The sequence below is a fragment of the Pseudopipra pipra genome, chromosome 9 (genome assembly GCF_036250125.1).
Source record: "Pseudopipra pipra isolate bDixPip1 chromosome 9, bDixPip1.hap1, whole genome shotgun sequence".
Classification (NCBI taxonomy): domain Eukaryota; kingdom Metazoa; phylum Chordata; class Aves; order Passeriformes; family Pipridae; genus Pseudopipra; species Pseudopipra pipra.
In genome coordinates, this window is record NC_087557.1 from 26,758,571 (window position 1) to 26,779,895 (window position 21,325).

The 21,325-nt window shown below is 42.7% G+C and overlaps 1 protein-coding gene across 3 annotated transcripts; it reads right to left on the minus strand.

The window, feature by feature from the left end:
- Positions 1 to 344: 344 nt before the first annotated feature.
- On the minus strand, positions 345 to 20,973 carry AKR1A1 (aldo-keto reductase family 1 member A1). 3 transcript variants are annotated; one of them, XM_064665376.1, is made up of 9 exons: positions 20,803 to 20,973; positions 18,459 to 18,554; positions 13,062 to 13,181; positions 11,229 to 11,380; positions 8,515 to 8,710; positions 7,903 to 8,102; positions 6,798 to 6,870; positions 5,771 to 5,857; positions 345 to 2,212 (listed from the first exon to the last, which is right to left on the minus strand). In XM_064665376.1, the coding sequence occupies exons 2-9, from the start codon at positions 18,546 to 18,548 to the stop codon at positions 2,147 to 2,149; spliced, it is 984 nt and encodes a 327-aa protein (XP_064521446.1). In that variant the 5' UTR covers positions 18,549 to 18,554; positions 20,803 to 20,973; the 3' UTR covers positions 345 to 2,146. The 3 variants fall into 3 exon arrangements, with proteins under 3 accessions (XP_064521446.1, XP_064521447.1, XP_064521445.1); XM_064665377.1 differs by having other exon boundaries at positions 20,789 to 20,919; XM_064665375.1 differs by lacking the exon at positions 20,803 to 20,973 and adding an exon at positions 19,127 to 19,279.
- Positions 20,974 to 21,325: the final 352 nt, after the last annotated feature.

Sequence of the window (21,325 nt, forward strand, 5' to 3'; positions counted from 1 at the left end):
GCAGCCAGCGCAAGGCGGGCAGTCCGTGGGCTCCGGCTCCGCTCTGCCGCAGCACACGGTCCCGAGCGGGCAGGGCTGACATGGCCGCGGCCCCCTCAGGGCACAGACCCGCGGGCTCCTCTGCCCCGCTGTTATTATTACAAGATAAAAGTTCACCGGCTCCAACTCCGCTATGTCACTGCACGCAGCAACAGAGCTGGGAGTGTGGACTTCACAGAGACACAGAATCAATCTGCTTTTCTTGGGAATTTTTCCCAGCCCACTTACCCCTGATTGGAGAAATAACCGGACAAAGTTAATTGGGGCCCTGACATAAGAGAGGGGGGAAAAAAGTCTCAAAGTCATAAAATGAGCGCAGAATTTATTTAAGACAAGCAAACAAGCAAGGGGAACAGAAGCAAGGAAAGCCACTGTCCTTGGCAGGATGACTGCTGTGAGCAGTGCACAGAGTGCCTTCGAAGCAGGATTGCTTCCCTAATGACTGCAGCAAGAACCATATTCAAACTCACCCAGTGTTTGATTAGAACAATCAAAAAACCCAACAGGAATTTCATTTTCCTTAGGAGAAAATGTCCAGTCTCGTAAAGAATCCTAACAGAGCTGCAATGGCTTTTTCCACTGAGGTAAATTCAACAGGAATTAGAAAACATTTTACCAAGAAACAGAAGTTCCTTAAATTTTACATACAAAGAGTGATAAACAGGTTTGTTCCAGTTCAGCTGCACGCTGGGAGGCCCAGAGCAGGAAATACTTGAGGAGGCATTACACTCAGGATGAATATGTAGCTTTACAATAGGCCTACTGTAAATGAGGTTATCAAAATTAAAGTATCTAATTCTTTACATTTTGAACTATTCAAATACAGAAGATTATTCTTCTGTTTGCTACTGCTATGGGAAAAATTAATCCTATCTTACTAAAATAAAGTGTTAAATGTTGCCAAGGCCACAGAAGGTACCACCATCAGAGCAGGGGTAGGTACTGACACCTCATGCCCTTTATCTCAGATGGTGATTCATTAAGAGACTGAAACAAAATAAAACTGTAGTTAGAGCTGGAGTTCCAGCCCTGGTCAGCAGTGCATCATCACTCAGTATATTAGTCCCTGCCAGGGGGGAACACAGAGACATGGAAGTGAGAAAACAGAGGCACAGAAAGGCAAGTGACTTGCCCTGTTACCATCAGGTCAGGGATAAAGCAGGAAACAGGAGCAGCTCTCCCAAGCAGCAACCCAGCCAGCACCCAAAAATGCTACATCAAAATGGAAGGAGCTCTCTGACAGGTCTTTGCTCTTACTGTATAGTCAGAAACTGATTTTGTGACCTTCCAGAACTCAGACTGGACATCTCTGGTAAAGAAACACTGGACAACTTCACGGGAAAGGCAGGATGTTTTTCTACAAGACTTCCTGAAAAGTTCTTGTGGCTTTTGTGATAGGAGGATCAGAGCTATTGTCAGAGCTGAAACCCAGAACTGTGACAAGCAAGAGAGCATTGCCCTGAAGGCCTGCTCCAGGATCTGCTTTTATTCTCTTCGAATCTACAGGCAAATTTAAAAAAAGAGAAAATAGAAAATTATAAGTCCCACAAGTACAGTGAAGTGGATAAAAGTGCTGGGCATGGCTGGTTACTTCGGTTTTAATGAAAGAGTATGGACACAGTGCAACTGTAGCACATTTCACTTTGTTCCCTGTGTAAAAAATATTAATAAAGATACCAAAGTTGCTGGCTGAGCAGTTTTTTAGTCTTAAAATACTTTCATCTCTTCACGTTTTTTTCATTTTTTCCCCTCATGGTAACAACTAAAGTTTTCAAAACCGTTTCACAGGCAGTAAACCCAAAGTATTGCCCTAGCTTGATAATGACATGTTTGGAACTTGATTTAGACTCCACCACTCTACCTAATCTCCAAAAGATTTGATGCTTCCAGCAGCAAGCTTGTAGTCATTGTAATAAATCCACAAACTCTGACATGGAAGCTACAGTATCTCCAGAAAGGAGGTCGATTAGAAACAGTACATTGTAGGTAAACCTGCTGAGGAAGGAAGGTTTAAATTTGGACAGTGTTTTTGACAAATTGTGGCAACAATTATTCTGTGGAAGGGCACTAAGAGGAGCATGTTACTTTAGACCTTATTTTCTTGTAGTTAATAGGGGTCATTGAAGGGGTAATGGGGGTGTCCAGCATCTCTGGCTACAAGCTTTCCATCCACCTGTGAAGTAAACAAGACAAATGCGAGTCAGCAAGATAAAAATCCATTCTTACTCTCAGTTTCAATTTCTCCATGGTTTAGATTTCTAAACCTTTTTATCTCAAACATCTGGGAGTATATTTTTCAGCTTAAACGAGAGCTGTTCCCTCTGCTCCCAAGTCCTCCAAGCATTTCTTAAAAGAAAAGACAGATTTCTGTAGCCTAGAGCAAGACCCTTTCAAGCTGCAGAGACTTGAAGAACTAGATTAAGAATAGTTAAAAAAAGCCTTTTGCCTTGTAGCTGTTCCTGAGTAAGTGTTGTAACACGCACACTTCCAAAACACTTTAGTGGAGTTGGAACCTCTGTTTCCACGACAGAGTTGCTGGGCTGCCAATTTTTAGAGATGGATAAGATAAAACACACTGGATGACTTGTTCAGGGCCACATACTGAGGCACTAATAGTGTCACTGCACTCCTTCATAGCCCTTTTTGTTTAAGAACATTTCCACAGAAGACCAGCTTGTCCAGCTGTCACATGGAAATACTGAGACCGATATTTGCAGATCATAATCAAGCAGAGGCTCAGGCTGACCCAAAAGCAGATGTGGCCATGCAGAAGTCTCAGCTCCTACGTCCCACCTCTGGGCATTCAGATGCACAAGCTGCATTTCTAGTTGCACTAAATCCATTGCAACACCCCCAATGTGTGAAGAGCTGAGGTAAAACCTCGTCTGTAACGTTTGGGGAAGCCTGGGTGCATTGGCAGAAGTGCACACACCTCCCTGGGTGACAGGTGAGCATCATTCAACTACAACTTACATTAAGCAACTAATGACTGAATAAAAGTCATGTCAGAGAAATCACTGATTTTTATACATACAAATGTGGGTTTTATACATATAAAGGTGATGTTAGGGATCACTCAAAATGTTCCGGGGCCAGAGGGAATCACAGGGACTTTCAAACCAAGCATCCACTAGGAAACACCTCCATCGGCTTTCAGTATAAAACCTGCATTTCAAAGCAACAACTGGAATTCCTGCTATTGAACTGTTTAGATGAAATGAGTCGCCTGGGGGCACTGCAGAGCACAGAACGAGGGTGTTACGGTTTAACGTTTGACTAATGCTCTGATTAAAACAAAATTAAGCTGCAATGAAGCTGTCAACAGAAGGCAGTCCTTAAAACTGCGGACAGAAGTGTCACAGTAGCTTCAGGTTTCCTCACGTCCTCTTGAGAGCCAACAGCTTTCTCATATTCCTAGAATTCAGATTCCTCCTTTCCCCTCCCAGTTTCTTCCCCCTGCATATTTCTCCACAGCATGCCAAGACAGCAGCTGCCAGAAGCAATGTTTCACATCACTGATTCCAGTCTACCCCAGGAATCTGAGAGAAGGAGGGAGGATAAAATCAGCAGTGAACACACTGCAGGTGAATGGTAGTTTACTGTCAAAAATAGGTCATGATGTGTACACAACCATCACTCCTCTCCTGGCTTGACAGTCATTTAAGTTTCACTTCAGTATACTCCTTGGCCAATCATGTGTTTCCAAAAGTTTGGATTTCAGGCAGGTGAAAGGTCATTTCCAACCTCTAACTAGGTAATGAACAGTTAAAAGTATAAAGCAACTTAAATTACCTACACACAATGTAATGGCCTCTCCTCAGGCTTTAACATAACGAGGAAAAGAGAGGCACAACTATGAGAACTTGTGGTTATAGATCAGTGAAGTAAAGCAAGGAAGAACTGTCTTGTCAGACAGAACAGGAGCTCTGGTGTCACTGCCATATCACACTTTGAAATCCAGAACTGAATCTGTTAAGTCAGATTCATAAGAGAGATAGGCATGAAAGGTTAGATAGGAATTTTAATTCACAGTTGATGAAAAATCTTTCCAATAAGCCCAGAAGCGATGGGCAGGAGACAAAAGGTTCCACTAGAGATCCTACAGCTACAGAGCCGTGATTTAATTCTCCTCATCTTGCTTCTTCCTGTCCTGTTATCTGACAATATGGCAATACCTTTGAAGCCCAGCTGCATCACATCCACCCTCTCTCAAGCTGGATGGGCTACCACTTTGAACTGCATTTCATCTCTCCTTTGTGAATCCCTGTGATCTGATCAGGTCTCCCAGGAAACATCAGCTCATCCAAGCCAGGCTACATTCTAATGTATTTTGCAGTTTCGTTAACAAAACAACTTTGTTTGCAGCCAAAGTATGAAAACACTTCGAAAGAAACACGCAGTCAGCAGCAGGTGTGCTTGTCACTGCCACACTCACACAGAGCAGCAGCTAAGCTTGCCCTTTGGTGAACAGACTCCTGATCCATAAACACAGAGATAATTTTGGCTGCAAGGATGTGGGGGTTTATATTTATGCACACATACAGCTGAAAGTGTGGCCTTGAGGCTCTCGGAAGCCCCAGCGTGATGAACAGTTGGAAGTTGTAACAAGTATCTAACCTCGATATGAGACAGTCGTTCACCACACATTCACAACTTCTCTTTAATAAGTCAGACTTTGTCACTGATATGCTCTCCAGCATTCAAAAACCCACAGTCCTGGACAAAAGCTTTCCCCAAGGAACTCCTATAGCCAGAAGAATAATCTACAGGCAGACAAACTGCTGAAGAGGCAGGGGTATGCTTGACAGCTTCCAAATCTGCTGAGAGATTTCCTATATCTATGCAGTGTATGATAGAGAAGGGATAAATCACTTCAGATTCATTATAGCACAATTATAACAATTCATTATAGTTGCCATATGTTGGCCAGTGATGCACCTCTGCTGTACAGTCAGAAACAGGATGATAAGAAAGGAGAAACACTAAAGACAGGAGACAAAAAGGCACTGAGTATTTTTTTTGCAGCGAGGAAAAAAGAACAAGGTCCTTTAATATAATAAAAGAAAGACTAAGAGGACTTCAACACTTACAAGGCATTGGTTTCTCTCAAAACAGAGAAGCATCTGCCAGCACATGAGGTAAGGTTTTGTGTGACAGTAAACTACTGATGCTGAAAGATGCTGCAGCTAATAGATTTGGGAAGAGAAATACAACATCCTAAGCCAAACTCCTTATATTGGAGCAAAGTCATTACAACAGATTCTGAAAGGGGGAACTTGCAGTGGAGGGGAGGGGACAAATTCCCAGATGTGACTTCCACAATGGATGTGGAGAATTAACAGTACCCTGAGTCTTCACTGATCTTGGAGGTTTATGGTATAAAGTAGACAGTGACAGCTGGAACAAGGAGAACTTCTGGAGGAATGCCATGGACCTCAGCCTGCTTGGACTTGTGAACAACAAATCAGCAGGAGTTTGGTGAGATTTGAAGTGAGATGGGACTCTGACCTAAAGATGGGTCAGTAATGGAAACTCAGGAGAGGGCCACCAGTGTCCAAAACAGAGAAAAGTTTTCAAAGAGTTACCTCTTCTGTACCCAGACTTTGAAAAATTCTTTCCTCTTAGATAACCTAAGTAGACCTGATGGGGAGGCTAAAGAAAGAAAACTGTAAAACCTCAAGTTGTGGCCATATGCACACACCAAAACCTACGAGAAACACGAAAAATTTACCGTGATCATTGGCACAATGTAACGCCAGTTTTTATTCAGGCTTGCAATGTGGCTCATCTCCTGGTCTGTGAGGCTGAAATCAAACACCTGAGAACAAAAGCAAGAGGCTCTGATAAATAACCATAAGTTGCCATCGGTTTGTCTTCTGCTTATAAATATGAAATTGCAATTAAACTCATTGTATAACAAACACCATGTAAAGTCTGAGGTGTTCACACACCTGCCAACTCTAAGCCTACACTGTTACTGCATAGTGCTCTTCCACAAAGATAAAAGCAGTAGGACTCTTCCTCCAAGTAAGTGCTGCCTATTCAATCAATATTCTCTTCCCATGTAGATCTAAACCTCAAGTAACAGAATTTACAGGAATTTCTTGAGATTTCTAGCAGCACACTACGTGGCAGAATTTGGTTTAATGGCAGTAACAGCTACAGAAACAGCTCCTAACTTAGAAACAAGTATGTAACCAGCCAATCTTAATGATTAAGGGCTGAAAAAAGATCCCAAGCAGTGATTCGGAGACATCCCCCAAGATTATTTAAAGTCAGAGTTTTCAAATAATTTTTAAAGTGAACTGTCTCTACTTCAGAGCAGAACTGAGCCACTCTTCTTCCTTCAGCATCGCTAGAATGGCAGTTTGCTGCAGAAATAGTCACCAGCCCTCACTTGCAGGACAGAGAAACTATTACTCATAAATAAGAACCACTGAACATCATTAGAAGACTCCCTTGTTCAATAAATTTGTGTCTCAAAAAAATTTAGGTAAAGACTTTTCATGTAGACTTCTAAAAAATACCTTCTGATAACAAGACTGTGCATGTGCACATCTGCACACACTCACACACTGAGTTGCTTAAAACCCATTATTTGTTTTCAAAAAAAAAATAAATCTTTACCCTCCCTTTTAAGTGTGTTGATGAACAAGTATGAACCAAGTGTCTCAGCTTGTTGCTCTGCAAGTCTTAGGACAGTGTATTACTCACATGAAAGGGAATTGATGAAACTCCTTTCCTCCATTTCAGCTTACCTGGAGATTCTGCTGAATGCGAGCAGGAGTGACACTCTTGGGAATGGCAACCACTTTACGCTGCACTTGCCATCTGTTAAGAGGAGGGCAGGTGAGAGATTTTGTCTGCGTGTGCAGCCCAAGAACCATAAGTATTTATTTTGGTTGGGTAATAATCTGTGGCAGCAGAGATGCCACTTCTGTTTGTATGTGAAATAAAAATCCCCAGAGGAGGAGCGACGCAGCACTGCATGGTATTAGAACCTGGGGTGTCCAAGCTCAAGCAAGACAGTAGTCACTGGACTAATTAGTGAGGGGAAGATGTTCATGCCCTGGAACAAGCAAGCAAGTTTCAAGTGTTTTAAGCTAAAAACCCGAGAAAGAGTCAGAAAAATGTACTTAGGCATTTTTTGCAAGTTCTAACACGACAACTTCTGAGAAACTAGATGAAAACCCAGATCCCTGAAGTGCCTGTCTGGTGGCTTGAGCACAAAATCTTGAACATGTTCAACTGGCAGGATAACTTGCTACTGCCCAAGACCCTGGTAGTGATATCAACAGATATAAAGCCAGTCAAAAAATGAGGACAGAAATCCAATTTTACTTTACGAGGTGCTGATCACATTCTGGATATCACTCAATCACCTTGTTTCCCAGTATATCCAGTTTTTGCTATATAAAAACAAAGCTACAAACAGTTCTTCAGTGCAAAGGAGAAAGGTCTTTTCCTCACTCCCTCTTCTTGGGAACCCACCTGAATGCAGCAGCAAGTACTAGAGTGTTCAAGAAACTGGCCACACACAGATTCAGTGGGCAGCAGTCACGTGGGGTACACCACTGCCTTTATTGCCCTACTGCTATTTCCCAGAAGAAAAGGTAGTGAACTGTCCTAGACATGGATCCAGGCCCTAAAAGGACCCCTCTGATCTAGTCCATCCACCTGTCCTAAGGCAGGACAAACTCTACCAGCTCTCTAAGACAAGCACCAAACGGAGTTTGCTTTTGGCACTCCCTGTGATTTTAACCCACACCAGTGGGGCAGAACACATATTTAAGCAGATTCCTTCTGGCTTGCTTTATTTAAGGCTGGGTCCCAAACACCACCTCTCTCACAATTGTTCTGTACCTGAGGATGATCTGTGCAGGTGACTTGCTGTATTTTTCTGCAATTTTTTTGATGCCAGGTTCCTCTAGAAGCACGGGCTCATCTGGGTGTTTCCACATACGGTCTGGAGAACCAAGGGGACTGTAGGCAGTGACAACCAGTCCTCGTTTCTGGCAGTGAGCAATCAGCTCGTTCTGAGCCAGGTAAGGATGGCATTCCACCTATTAAAATGACCCACAGAACAGATATCAACACAAAACTAAACAAATGGGAAGTAGAGCACAGCAGAACCAAACACATCACAGGAGCTCGTTCCAGATTCTGGAAAACCTTATGAGGATAAGATTTAAGTTAAGGTATAACCAGGAGAGTGAAGAAGTGTCTGGTGGGCTAAGTTTACAAGAAACAGAAAAGAAATCATCTAAGCTTAATGCTGGATTTTCCCCAGGTACCAAAACAGATCATACAACAAGAAAGGAAACTCTCTACGATAGGGATTCCCGTTACTCCTCACCATCTTTCCTTCTTACAGACTAAATTGTTCCTCTTGTGCCAAATACATAGCACTGGTTTGCAAATTCTTCACTCTTTTGGACAAATAGGAAAGGTATTTGTCTTCTTCATTCATCTCACCTGGAGCACAGCTGGTTTGACAGTAGCCACACTCAGCACATCATCGATCTGACGGCTGTTGAAGTTTGACAGCCCAATGGCTTTCACAAGACCTTTTTCCACCAGTTTCTCCATAGCCTTCCAGGTATCCTTGTAATCGGTGTAATCGTAGCGCATCGTGTTATCAGGGTTCTTGGGGAAGAGATTGTCCCCTCGCCTACAGCATCAAAGGTGAAGGGTAAGTACACCTATCACATTATTTACATTATGTTAGTTCTTCACTGAAAGAAACCTTCCCCAAAGTATTCTTAAAAACTTACACACAGTCTGGAGGGCAGAGCACAAACTGAGTGAATTTATCTGTTCAGTTCCATTATATGACTGAACCTCTAAGCAGTTATTACACAGATAGTCTTCCTACATAAAGTTGTTATACAGCACTTTGAAGTAGTTACCTGGACTACACAGAACTGATAAGCCACTGTATACACAGCAGCAGCTCTTTGCACACTTGGATCCTAATAAAACAGCTGATTTAGGGAGCAGCAACTCAGAGAGCGGCTTTGGGTTTTCAATTTATTTCCAAGAGAGGATTGGTATTCTTCATAGGCTGTTTGGAGCTGCTACCAAAGGGATCCTGGGTTAAGAGGTATCTAGGAGAAACTGTATTCTCACAGAAGTCTTAATATGTTGGTTGGGCATGTTTCCTTCCAGTAAGTCGCACCAACACATTTAAAAAATAAAATTAAAAAAAATTAAAAAAAAAAAAAGGCCAAAAGAAACAAACAGACACAAAGAATCTAGTTGTGCCAGGTGACACCACCACAGCCAAAGGGCTGTGACTGGTCCCTGAGCAGTCCATGCTTGGAAGAGTATAAGCAATCCCAGTGGAAGAGCACTGCTTCATAACCACCACAGGACTTTGCTAGCTCAGAACTCAGACCCTTACATTGCTCTAGCTAAGCAGGGAATGGTGTGAGAAATGGCAGCAGTTGGGGACAAGGGAAGATGGTTCTTCATGTCATTGATAAATCTAGAAACAAAAGTAACTCTGAAAGCTTTATCAGTTCCCAGCTCAGAAAAGCAGCCTCATATGTCAAGAGCACTGCGTTAAGTGGGGGTAATTTTCAAGACCTAGAGGCACTGTGATTTTCATGTGGAAGTCCTTTGCTCAGCTTCCCAGGACAACAGGCATTATAGATAAGCATGCATTAAAACTGTTAGGTAGAATAATGGAAAACTGGAGAGTGAGTGAAGAGTTTCCAAGGAGAAGAAAAAGGAGAAGTGCTTTATTAGAGTGTCAGTTGTGTCAGCGGTTGCGTAACATCGAGCAAATTTAAACATTAGTAATATCTAAACATACATCATTATCTGTGTTTCTGTGTTATGTGTCATTCTCAAAGCAATATTTAATGGGTCTTTTTTTCCAAGCAAATGAAAAGCAAACCTGTTTCACAACAGGGGGAATTTTTAACAGCTCTTCCTCCAGACCAAAAGCACTTCCTCATTCCGTTATGCTGAGGAATATATTTATACTTTGAGCATCTTTCATCTTACCGTTAGTGTTTCACTCTGTAAAATTCAGTTCCTATAATCAGAAGGAGTAAAAACATTCTCAAAGCTGCAGAATGGACAGAGTCCTCATAAACTGACAGGGTCTTCCCTGTTGCCTGTTGAGTGAAGACTACATGCAAACATCTGGTCAGGAGATTTATTCCCCTTGCCTTTTTTTTTGCTGATTGTAGTTGGGTGGGGGGAACAACTGTTTCCACATCTACAAGGAAATAAAGTATGGAACTCTGCTTCTCATGGGGTTGTAGGGTAATTGCATTTAGCACTTAACTGGAAAACTTTCCATCTCTTATTTCCTCAAATCATAGAATTACTGCAATTAGTGTCATAAGAAGTCATTTCACTTCCTCCTCACACAGATACCACCATGATACTGCATGTGCTTGGCCACTCCAGTACACTGAATAACTACTAGTGAAAAGTGTTTTCTTCTTTACAAAGCACTTAATTTTCATTTTACAGATCAGTACAACTAAGGCACAGAGCAGTTTCAGTATTTCCTTAAGGTTACCACACTTCCCCAATGCCTGAATGAAGACAGCAGACTATTTTAACTTCTAATATATTTGAAACTCAAAGACTTTACCTCACAGGTAGTGTAAGATGGCAAGCTTCAGTATAGAAACTTGTCCCATAAAGCTTTATTACTTTTCCCAGTTACCTAATCTTGGCACCTATGCTAAATTGTTACCAGTTTAGTGATCCTAATTTCATTACCTAATTGTTCTCATGACTAAAAAATTTATGTAGTTGCGTAAAGATTTTAAATGAAGACTTAATACTCATTTTCCAGCCTCATCATTGCTAAATAATGAGAGCAATTATCCTTTTTCTATTTACAATACTACACAAAACCATAAGTTTTGTCTCCTCTACTGTATGTTTACAGACATGCTACAAATCTTACAATAAACAAATTCCCACCCAACTGAAATTCAAAGAATGAAATTTGAACAATTGTTTCTGTGAATGAATGGACAAAATATGAGTAAGCTGTGTGTAGAAAAGAGTGTCTACTTGACAGTCCACAGGACCACACACCAAAAAACATCTTGCAGGCAGTATACACAGGAAGAAATTCACAGCTCAGAAAAATGTCCTCAGGATATAACATGATACAACTGGGCTTTCTGCATTCTGTGCCCTTTCCACTTAGTACTTACTCAAAGGCATGAGGCCAGTGCATAAGGTACAGGTCCAGGTAATCCAGCTTCATATCTCCAAGTGTTTTCCTCAGTGCTGGCTCTACATCTTCTGGGTGGTGCTTGGTATTCCAGAGCTTTGATGTTACAAACAGGTCCTCCCTTTTAATAACCTTCAAGAAAGGAAGGAGAGCACAATTTACTGGAACGAGTTCAGAAAGAGAATTGCAACAATTACCCAACTAGTTTTAAAACAAAGAGAACAATTGAAGTTTTTGTTTAAAAAAAAAAAAAAAGGTTAACACATGGAACATACTAATTAAACCTTTCGAATGTTCTCCATCCAATAAAACTGGATGGAGAAGAGCCAGAGAAATACACACACTGGCAGGTCCTAAAGTATATCAAATACTTCAGTGATTCAAGGGTTAAAGCCACTACTAAGTGTGATGTGGTCAAAAGAAAGATTGTTCACTTTATTCATATGTAAATTTTGAAATTTCTATTTAACAATTCACATATTTAAGGCATAACCAGCCAACTGACTTTACTCATCACATGCTATAAACCAAGAAGCTTCTTGTGGAAAGAGCATGGGAAAATAAACAAAACTTTCCCCAAACCTTTGCATTTGAGTTTCCTGGCTGTGGAAGGAACACACTAAGAACTGAAAGCCCTGTACCATCTTGGAAGGGTAAGACCCATAAATAAAACAAACAGAGAGTTGGTTAACTAGATAGTATAAAATGCAAAAGGGAGATCACAGCTGAGGCACAGAATTCCATCACAAAGGATGCTTCTCACTGTCTTATGTCTGACAAAATTTCACTCAAGTCTGTATTTTGAAGAAGCTGGAATGATTAATCCCTTAGTTTCTCTCCTCCAACCATTCAATTATTTCTGTGTTTCACACAAGGAGGTCGTGTTCAAGAAGAAAGATTTTTAAAAATTCTTTTTAAAAATAGTTTTAATTTAAATTGTAGATTTAAGTTAGCTGGCTAATGTGAACTGAACAAAAGATCTATGCTTTCCTTTGTGAGTTACCACATCTAGTAGGGAGGAATCCCTGGGGCAAGCTGAAAACAGCCTCTCTCAAGCAAATCACAAAACAAAGAGATTGCCCTAAAGCCAAGGCAAGAGCAGCAGGAAAACAGGAACATGAAAACTTTCTTTCCATGGGCTCTGAGGCTGTACAGGCAATCCTTCTGGCCCCTTGGGCCAACAAGTGCAAGGGGATAAATTTAAGATTCCACCATCCATAGGAATGCCTGTTACATTACATTATACTTAGGCCTTGGACTCTCAGGCCCTGGAGTCACACTTATTAAAACTTGACACACAATCACTGTTTAAAAAAAAGAAATCACCACATATTTACTCACTCATATTTTACCTATAACCACAAAACCTACACTCACCAAATTTGCTGAGGCTACCTACCATTGCCTGCTAGACTGGAAAATTAGAGTAACTTTCCACATAAATCGTGGTAAGTATTTTACGTTATAACTCCTGATTCCGGGAACCCACAGTCTTTGAACATCCAAACTGGGATACTTCGTGAGGGGGAAAGGGGCAGGCAGGCAAATTTAAAAAAAAAAAAAAAAAAAAAAAAGGCATTTTCTGTAGCTTCCATCCAAATATTCCTGACAATCTTTTCTTCCCATGACAGCCAGGAGGGTTTTAAGAGCAGAGAAAGACCTCTTTCATGCCTGCTCCTGGCTAAATAACGAACAGCTGGGGTAGACCAGGAGGAACGACCACAAATGTCAGCTTCACAAGTCTGCTTCTGGGTCACGGCTGTAAATTTTGGTACAGCACACACAGTCAGCACGGGGGTTCCCGTGTTTCTACCTTGTTGGGCCCAACGCACTCCTGGAAGGCCTCCCCGATCTCGGCCTCGTTGCTGTAGGCCGCGGCGCAGTCGATGTGGCGATAGCCCGCGCTCAGGGCGCATTTCACGGCGTCCTTCACCTGCAAGCAGAAACAGATTGTCCAGTGCCAGCACTGAAAAGGGACACAGCACCGGGACAAAAGCTAAAAAAAAATGTTACAGACTCAGCGAGCAACACTCCCCCAAAAAGAACCCCACAGACCTGCATAAGGTTGTGATACAGGGCCCTCTGTGGCACAGCCCTGGGGGGAGAGGTGATTGCTGGCAGACACTCCAGGGGTAACAAGGAAATGGGCTGTGCACACAGGACCATTCATACAGGAATGCACCAGGATAGAACAAATCCCTACTTTTCGCTATAGCTGTCACACTTTTCTTGGATATAAAATGGGCTTTAAGAAGCAGTTTTCAAATAAATCAAGGCTTCAGAAGACAAACTTTCTCACCTGACTGATGAATCCATGTCAGTTAAACCTGAAATATATCTCCTCTCGCCCAGCAAAGGAAGGGCCTGGTTTCTAACTCCAGAATCACCAGAGTTTGGGTTTGGTTCAACTACTCACACTTAAGTGCTAAGATAATGCTATTTTATGGTACATTTTTCTTTTGTGTCTCATTCTTACTGATTACGCAACAATGAAAGTTATACTGCTGGGATACTCCTGATGGTGCTCACGACTTCACATTTTGCTCACATTGAAGGTGTTGCCAACAGCAACACGCCCTTTGCTGCCTATTGTTACACAAAAGCCAGAACGTTTGGGAACCAAGGCGCTATATTTCAAATTTGTATCTGCTTTCGAAAGCTCTAATGAAGCAGAAGCACAAAACATCTTCACATGTGGGCCTCAGATATGAAGTGAGTCCAGGAACCACAGAATGGCATCTTTGTGAGGAATCATAAGGAGCTTTTGAATAAAGATTTTTTAATAACTGATTGTGCAAGAACGAAGATTACTACAGGTGCCAGTGTAGTCATCATCTCCTGTTAGGCTGATGGGCATTTAGTAAAATCTGTTTCATTTAAGTTCCAGTGGATAGCAAGCACATGTTCTCTATGACATCTATCCACCTGAAGCACTACAGAAAGAGTACATCCTACCTGCACTGGGATTTCTATACATTGCTACTCACTGACCTGTCTCTCAAAACTGGGGGAGACTGTAAATTACTCTGGGTACAATGCTTGATGCAATAGGGCCCTAATGCGTTTATAGAGATCACCTCTCTTGACAAGAGACTAAAAATGTGTCCACAAAGGCTAGAGGGAGATTGGTTTCTTTCAACTTAACCAAAGTACCAGGATTTTCAATTTTAAACCTGACAAAATTAGTAATACCAAATAAAGGCATGTACAGTCCTGCTTTTGGATGCTACAGAAAGGCAAAGGGGAATCAAATGTGAAAACATCTCTCTCCTACTGCTGGATTTCATTTGTTTTTCTTTTCAAGAACTGTAGTAAAGGCAGATACAGGATATTCTGACTGCATTCTTTGGCATTTTGAGAGCAGAACTGGAATGTAGCTCAGTTTCCCTTAGCCAGAATGACAAAGCACTTCTATTATAGCAGTGAAGTGAACTATTCCCTCCTCTAGCAGAATGGTAGTTACAGTGCTCCTTTTGCCTGACAAAGGCATTCCTCAGAAGGTCACTACAAAGTCAAGGGCAGGGTAACTCTGAAATCACTTGAGACACAGTAAAGGCTTTTAAGACTCAATATCTATCCCCCAAAAAGATGAGAGTTGTGGAGAGGGACAGGACAGGGAAACTAGCAATGTTCTATGTCTGCACTAATCCCTTATTTCCTGTGTCAGATTAATACTTTTTTAAAATCCAAACAGGTACAAAATTTGCCATAAAATGCAAGTAGGTACTGCTCACAGAAGACCAGAGATAAGGCACCAGAAACATGTCTCTGCAAAGTGTTCCCAACAGGAGGCTGTATTTTTTTATCAGCATGTTTTGACAAATTTCTAGGACTGAAAAACTGGGACTGGTCATTTAAATAAGGTTTGGATCTGGGAAAAAAAATCTGTATTTTTGTAAACTACTCTCAGCCTACTAAGATGTTCCCGTGTGAACTGAAAGTTCCTGTTCCACATAAAAGGCAAGCAATCAAGAGAAAATGTGCAAAAAACAAAAAGGCATTTTTGGAGGGGAAAAAAATAACATATAGATATAAGTCTAAGAAAAGTACTTTTTTTGAAAGGAATTTTTGTATTTTTGAGATTATGTGCAGACAGATACACACATTTTGTGGCGGGGAACAGAGGAGGTGGAGATTCATGTGCCTCTGGCTATTTGGTGGTGTGCAGTAACAGTAGCCAAAGGATCCTTCAATCTTTCCATACATTCTTTAGTTTGGCCTGCTGATTCATGCCTTTCTTCAAATGGTTTGCCCCAAAACAGACACAATATTGCAGTCCATGTGATATTCAGATGGAGTATGACCAGAACATAAGTGTTCCTGTATTACAGTTTCTACATATTGCACTAAAATTTGCTGAAAATGAACTAGATAAGCAAAGCCAACTTAAGAGTTGGTGTTGCCTAAAAATAAAGGGGGTTGCCTCTTATCCTTCAAATGTTGATTTTAAGCCCCTCCCTTAACACATACCAGCAGCAGTGAATTTTTTGTGCCTGTAACCAGGATTCTCCATATTGCCTAATGAACTTCAAGAACTGAACAGTCTCCTCCGTGGCTGCAATCCTGTCACAAGACACTCAGTCTAACTGGTTTTCTGAGGCATGTGTTTCCTCTTCAGCTCTCCTGAAGTTTCACACAGAAATACAACTTCCCTAAGCCCCGTGTCTCTCTCCCCCTCCACAGAGCCAGCCTCTGCCACTGCAGGTTAGACTGCTCATCAGGTGGGGATCAATCCTGCAGCTTGAAAGCATGGCTCTCTTGAGAGAACAAAGCATTAAAGGATTACAGATAATCCAGCTGCAATATCAAAGAGCCATGCTACTGATATTCTCGATGCTCTTGTCTGAATGGATTTCTCTTTGAACTCATTCACGCTGTCAGTTCATAAAACTTTTGTACTGTGCTCCCTTCCATTCAACAGGCCTCTGTCATGTTCCTATGGAAACATGTAAAACAAATTTCTCTTCTAGCATTTGATTATGTAAAACACAAAACACCCTATTATTTTATAGGGTCTAAATCCTATAAAATCCTATAGTCTTCCAACACGGATTTAGATTCAATAATTTGTCCCCCATTCTTAATATCTAGGAAACTAGGGCTGCAATGACACCTTTGTACTGGACTGCTAAGATCTGGCTACAGGTCAGGGTTTGCTTACAATCAGGAACAGCAATAACAAAGAAATCACTCAAGCTTGGCAAGGAAAATAACTACAATGTGCAAAATATTTGCCTGAAATAATTTAAAAGCCATCCATTTCCATGCTTGCTTCTAATGCAGCCCTTGCACAAAGGAGCTTTTGACACATAGCCTCTACTTGGGAAACAGCTAGATTAAATACAATCAATGATAATTCTTCTGCTTCTCTGGGTTTTGGCCCTCAGTCTTTAATTCATAACAGCAATTATTATGCCTGAACTATATCATGTCCTTTTAAGGGTAAATCATTTGGATGATCAGCCAAACTGCCACTATGCCTCTGAATTTTCAAAAGTGATAATCAGAAATTTATTTATTCCATAGGAATAGCAGCAACTTCTGTAACTCTGGTCATTCCTAGATTTTGCCTGCAATAAATTCTGCAAGTAAGTCTTTGAAGACAGCAGATATTGCAAATAAGTGACTCCCAGTGACTTCTGAGGAATCCCAGAGAAGATGGCTGGATCCTGTGTGGGGTCCAGCTGCTAGCAGCACTGCTTATTATGGCAAAATCCTGAATTAGGTTTAAATTATGCACAAACAGGATCTGTTCCAGTTCCTTTATAAGGCTGCACTCTCCCCAGAACAGTTCATGCACAAAATAAACAATGTATTCATATTTTGTTTGGTTAGTCTCAGACATTTGTTTTGGACAAAGCACATTTAACTGCTCTGAGTGCACAGAAATTCATCCATTAAGTTTGTGCATATTAATAAACTTAATTAAGCTGTCAGTTGATGTTTTAAGTGGCAGAGCTGAACATTCACCCTCGTCCTCGTTTAAGAGGTTGACTGAGCTCTCAACCCAACTCAGTGGCCACATTAGCACAGCTTCCATTCCCAACAGATCCACTGTCCTGACAGCTGTTTGGACAGGAAAACCCACAATAAATGGCTCTGAATAGATTTAATTTTCATAGCTTGTTTCCCACCTTTTCCTCTAATCGGCACAAGAGAATAGCACGTCTTGAGAAGGGTTTTAACTTTCCCTCTCAGTCACAAAGCTCATGCAGGAGTAGCAGCAAGACACACATTTACTGCACAGACATGCAACAGTGCAAATGCATGATTCAGAGAAGCTGTGGATGCCCCATCCCTGGAAGTGTTCCAAGGCCAGGTTGGACGGGACTTGGAGCAACCTGGTCTAGTGGAAGGTGTCCCTGCCCATGGCACGGAGTTGAAAACAGATCTTTAAGGTCTCTACCAACCCAAACTATCCTGTGATTCTACAATTCTTTGAATACCAGCTAAGAATTCCACCAAGCAGTGGACGTGGCCTTCCACAGGAAGCATGTACAATTTCTTCCCCTAAGAATTTATCTTTCAACCAAATGAAAGAGAAAGGAAAAGACAGACGAGGGGGAGAAGCATTCCAATAGCAGGCACAGTCCACAGCAGGCAAACATTCCCACAGACTGTTTGTAGTAACACAGGGAATTGTTTCCAAGTGTGGTGTTTGCCAATTCATTGCATTCAGAGGCAGAGTGAATGTCTAATGATACATGAGTCTCTTAGTCTAAAAGCTGGCTGACCCAAGCAAGTTCTTTGTTTTTCTGCTAACCATTGGCTGACTGCTGGAACAGGACTCATTGCAAGAACAACTACATTTCTTGCCTCCCAAAATAATGCTTTCTGCTGAGTCACCAGCCTAAGCCAGAGGGGTATCTGGTCAAGCTGGCAGCCTGAGGATTTATCAGTGGAAAAGCCCAGCATCACACTACTGCTACAGCATTTTCCCTGTCCCACCTTACTCATTGGTCTCTTTCTGGATTCATGTCCCAAAGCACAACTGCCTGGGGTCAGGGTTAACAAGTTTGAAGGGATCTCCTACTGCTGCTTTAATGCCTTAGTTGTGCAAATACACACATACATTCCACTGGCTTCAGTGGACTCAAAGCCAGAACAACTCAAGCAAAGGATCCGAGCCTCAGATCTGGGGTCTCCAAAAAAAAGGTGTACACACCACAAAGAGTGTTGTGAGCACAATATTGTATTGTTCTCTGCTTACTTGGCCACGGTCACTTTTCCAAGTTCCCAGTCCCACGAGAGGCATCTTCTGCCCATTGTGGAGTGTAACGAAGTCACACGCTGCAGACATTTTTGCCTGGAGAATAAAAAGAACAAATGGTTTTGGAGCAATTCAGTAAGTTGCAAAAATTTACCTCTTCTGCTCCCAACAGCAAAGTGTTTTTTAATCAAAAAGGAAGGGCTTACAGTGTGTCCCAACATCCTCACAATCTATGTTTCTGCTCTAACAGTTAAAAGACTGCATTCAGGATGAGCTCCAAAGCTGGCTAGCTGATTTCAGCAGAAGCTGAGAAAGTTACTTCCCAAGTTCTGCTGCATCTAAGCTGTTATGTGTTTAAAAAAACAACAAAGAGAATCAAGAGTGGAAACATGCAATGTTGGTTGAATATCTGTCTATATAAGAGGAGTGGATGTTTTCAAAGCATAGCATTCACACAGCATACCTTCCCAAAAAAGATCTGCCTTCTCTGTGTTATCATTTTCCTTAGATAATTAGGTACCAGCCCACAGATGTGTTCACACAGAGAGTTTATATTTTCAATTTTTTCCTTAGCTTATCAACCCACTGTTTTGTACATTTACAGCAGACACCAAACAGCACACTTGTTTTTCAGAAGGACATAACAGCACAGCTTGAGTGATCCTGACCTCAAGGCCACGGCACACCAAGGAGCTGGTGATCCACAGAACAATTAAACCAGAGTAGGTCCAGGCTTCCCCTGTGCTGCATGTCATGCACAGGGTGGCCTCCAGGCCTGTTCTGTGAGATGCACAACCCAGGACTGCAGGATAAGCTTAGCAGCCACCTGTAACAGGGGAACCTGCAGGCAGCTCAAACTTTGTACCTGTGATTATGCCTCCTTGCTGTTATCTAAAAGAGCAGGAAGTTCTCATGCAAGCACCCTTTGTGTTTGACAGTAGAGGTGATGAATAGAGTTGTTTTCTTGTAAAAGAATTCCTAGGAGTTTGAGTGACCAAAACAGGGTAACCTCTCTTATGGACAGGGTCAGCACAACATGCTGCCCACAAATCAGAGGAGGTCTGCACAACCTGGGGCTCCCAGCACCTGAAGGGATGCAAGATTATCAACACTTTCCTCTTTATAGGGTTAGCTCTCAAAACCAGTGTTTGAGGTGATACTTCAGACTCCAAGTGCCCTCCTTACCAGGATTGATTGTAATGGGCCAACAGGTCCTGGTGCAAAACGACAATCACATGAAACTGATGCTCTGGATTTGCACTGAGTTAAGTCCAGATAATGGTGCTGAACGCAATCACTGGTGAACCAAATTGCAGGTGTACATCTGCATTTTGGAGGAGGGGGTCAGAGAAGGCAGAATGAAAATGCCAACAGTATTCTCTTCTATTCTGAGCTTGCACAGGCATTTTGTAGCCAGCTACAAGCAAGTGGGTGCTTTTTACCTGAAATTAGTTGCCTAAATAAAGGCATCTCCTTACATCACAACTAAAAACTTCAGGCTTTTTGGTTCACTTTGGCCTATAATACAAATAAGACATCAACTGTAAGCTTTACACAACCATGTTATGCAATCATCTTAAAGGTAAGAGTTCAGCTCAGAAGACAAGGTACACATTTAATCAATAACTAGCATCAGCACATTTTCTAAGATCCATTCTGCTTCATGTAACGTTGTTGTATATTAACACCACTGAGAGATCAGAAATAAAAACTCTGGAAGAATGAAACACATCAAAATGAGAGACACTAGAAGAAAATACATTAATTAACATTTTTGACTCAGATTGTTCTCTAAAATAGGAGAGTTAGGAGAACCACTGTATCTGCTAGCCATCATCATTTGGTTCACTAAAATGCTGGACGCCTCTTCTTAGGAGGGCAGAGACAAAACCAAACACAAAAGCAAACTAATTCTGGGCAAGACAGATGTGGTTTTTAGCTTAACAATGCTGACCTATTGCCACATTCACATAAAAGAATTAAATCTCACAGTAATTCAAAGGCCAGGAGGATGCATCAATAACCAGAGTAGCGCGAACCACACCTGCGCATCAACCCAGGGTACAACTCATTTTTAACCAGAAGCAAGGGGTCTTCCGGCAGTAAAACACACATAGATATGCACAATATTAATACGTATAGCTATGCAAAATAGGAACACATCGGCAATACTTAAATCGCCGCTACCGAACAGCCGAATGCAGCGCAGACGAGGGGCGACCCTCCGTATTTCGGCTGCCCCCGGAGGCGCCAAGCGCGCCCACCTGCCCCTTATCGGGGACGGGGGCGATAAGGCGGCCCCGCAGCCCCCGCAGCGCTCCCGCACTCACCGCCTTGCACTCACCGCCCGCCCGCAGCGCTGCTCAGCTCAGCGCAGCTCAGCTCGGCCCGGCCCAGCTCAGCTCAGCCCAACCCGGCCCTTCCGCTTCCGCACCGGGAGCGGCCCGGGGTCGGGGGCCGGAGCAGGCGGGGTGGCCGCTGCCGGGCCGGAGGGTGAAGGTCGGCCCGTGAGGGCTCGGCGGGGCAGAGCAGCCGCCCCAGCGCGGCGCTGCCCACGGGCGGCGCTCGGGATCCCGCGCGGGGCCTGTCCCGGCGCTGCTGCGGCCCCGGCTCCCACCCGCTCCCCGATGAGCGGGAACTCCATCGGCCGCTCCTTCTCGGTCAGGGTCCCCTCGGGAAGGTCGGACAGCCCAGATCCCCCTCGCCCCGTTCGCAGCCAAGCGCTGAAGTGATGAACGCGATGGGCCGCGCCACGCGGAGGGAGGCGACAAAAGACACCCCTGGCCCCGTAAATCCCACATGAAGCGTTTGCATGAAGGTCCCCCTGACTGCTGATTGTCTCGGCCTCTTGAAACCGTTTTTACTTG

Excerpts from the sequence above, each read along its gene's own strand:
- AKR1A1 (XM_064665375.1), bottom strand. The coding sequence starts at position 19,213 with ATGACATGCAGCACAGGGGAAGCCTGGACCTACTCTGGTTTAATTGTT. Across the intron at positions 8,103-8,514 it reads TCAAACCAGCTGTGCTCCAG|GTGGAATGCCATCCTTACCT; the intron begins GTGAGATGAATG and ends TCATTTTAATAG. Across the intron at positions 5,858-6,797 it reads GCATTCAGCAGAATCTCCAG|GTGTTTGATTTCAGCCTCAC; the intron begins GTAAGCTGAAAT and ends TTTTGTTCTCAG.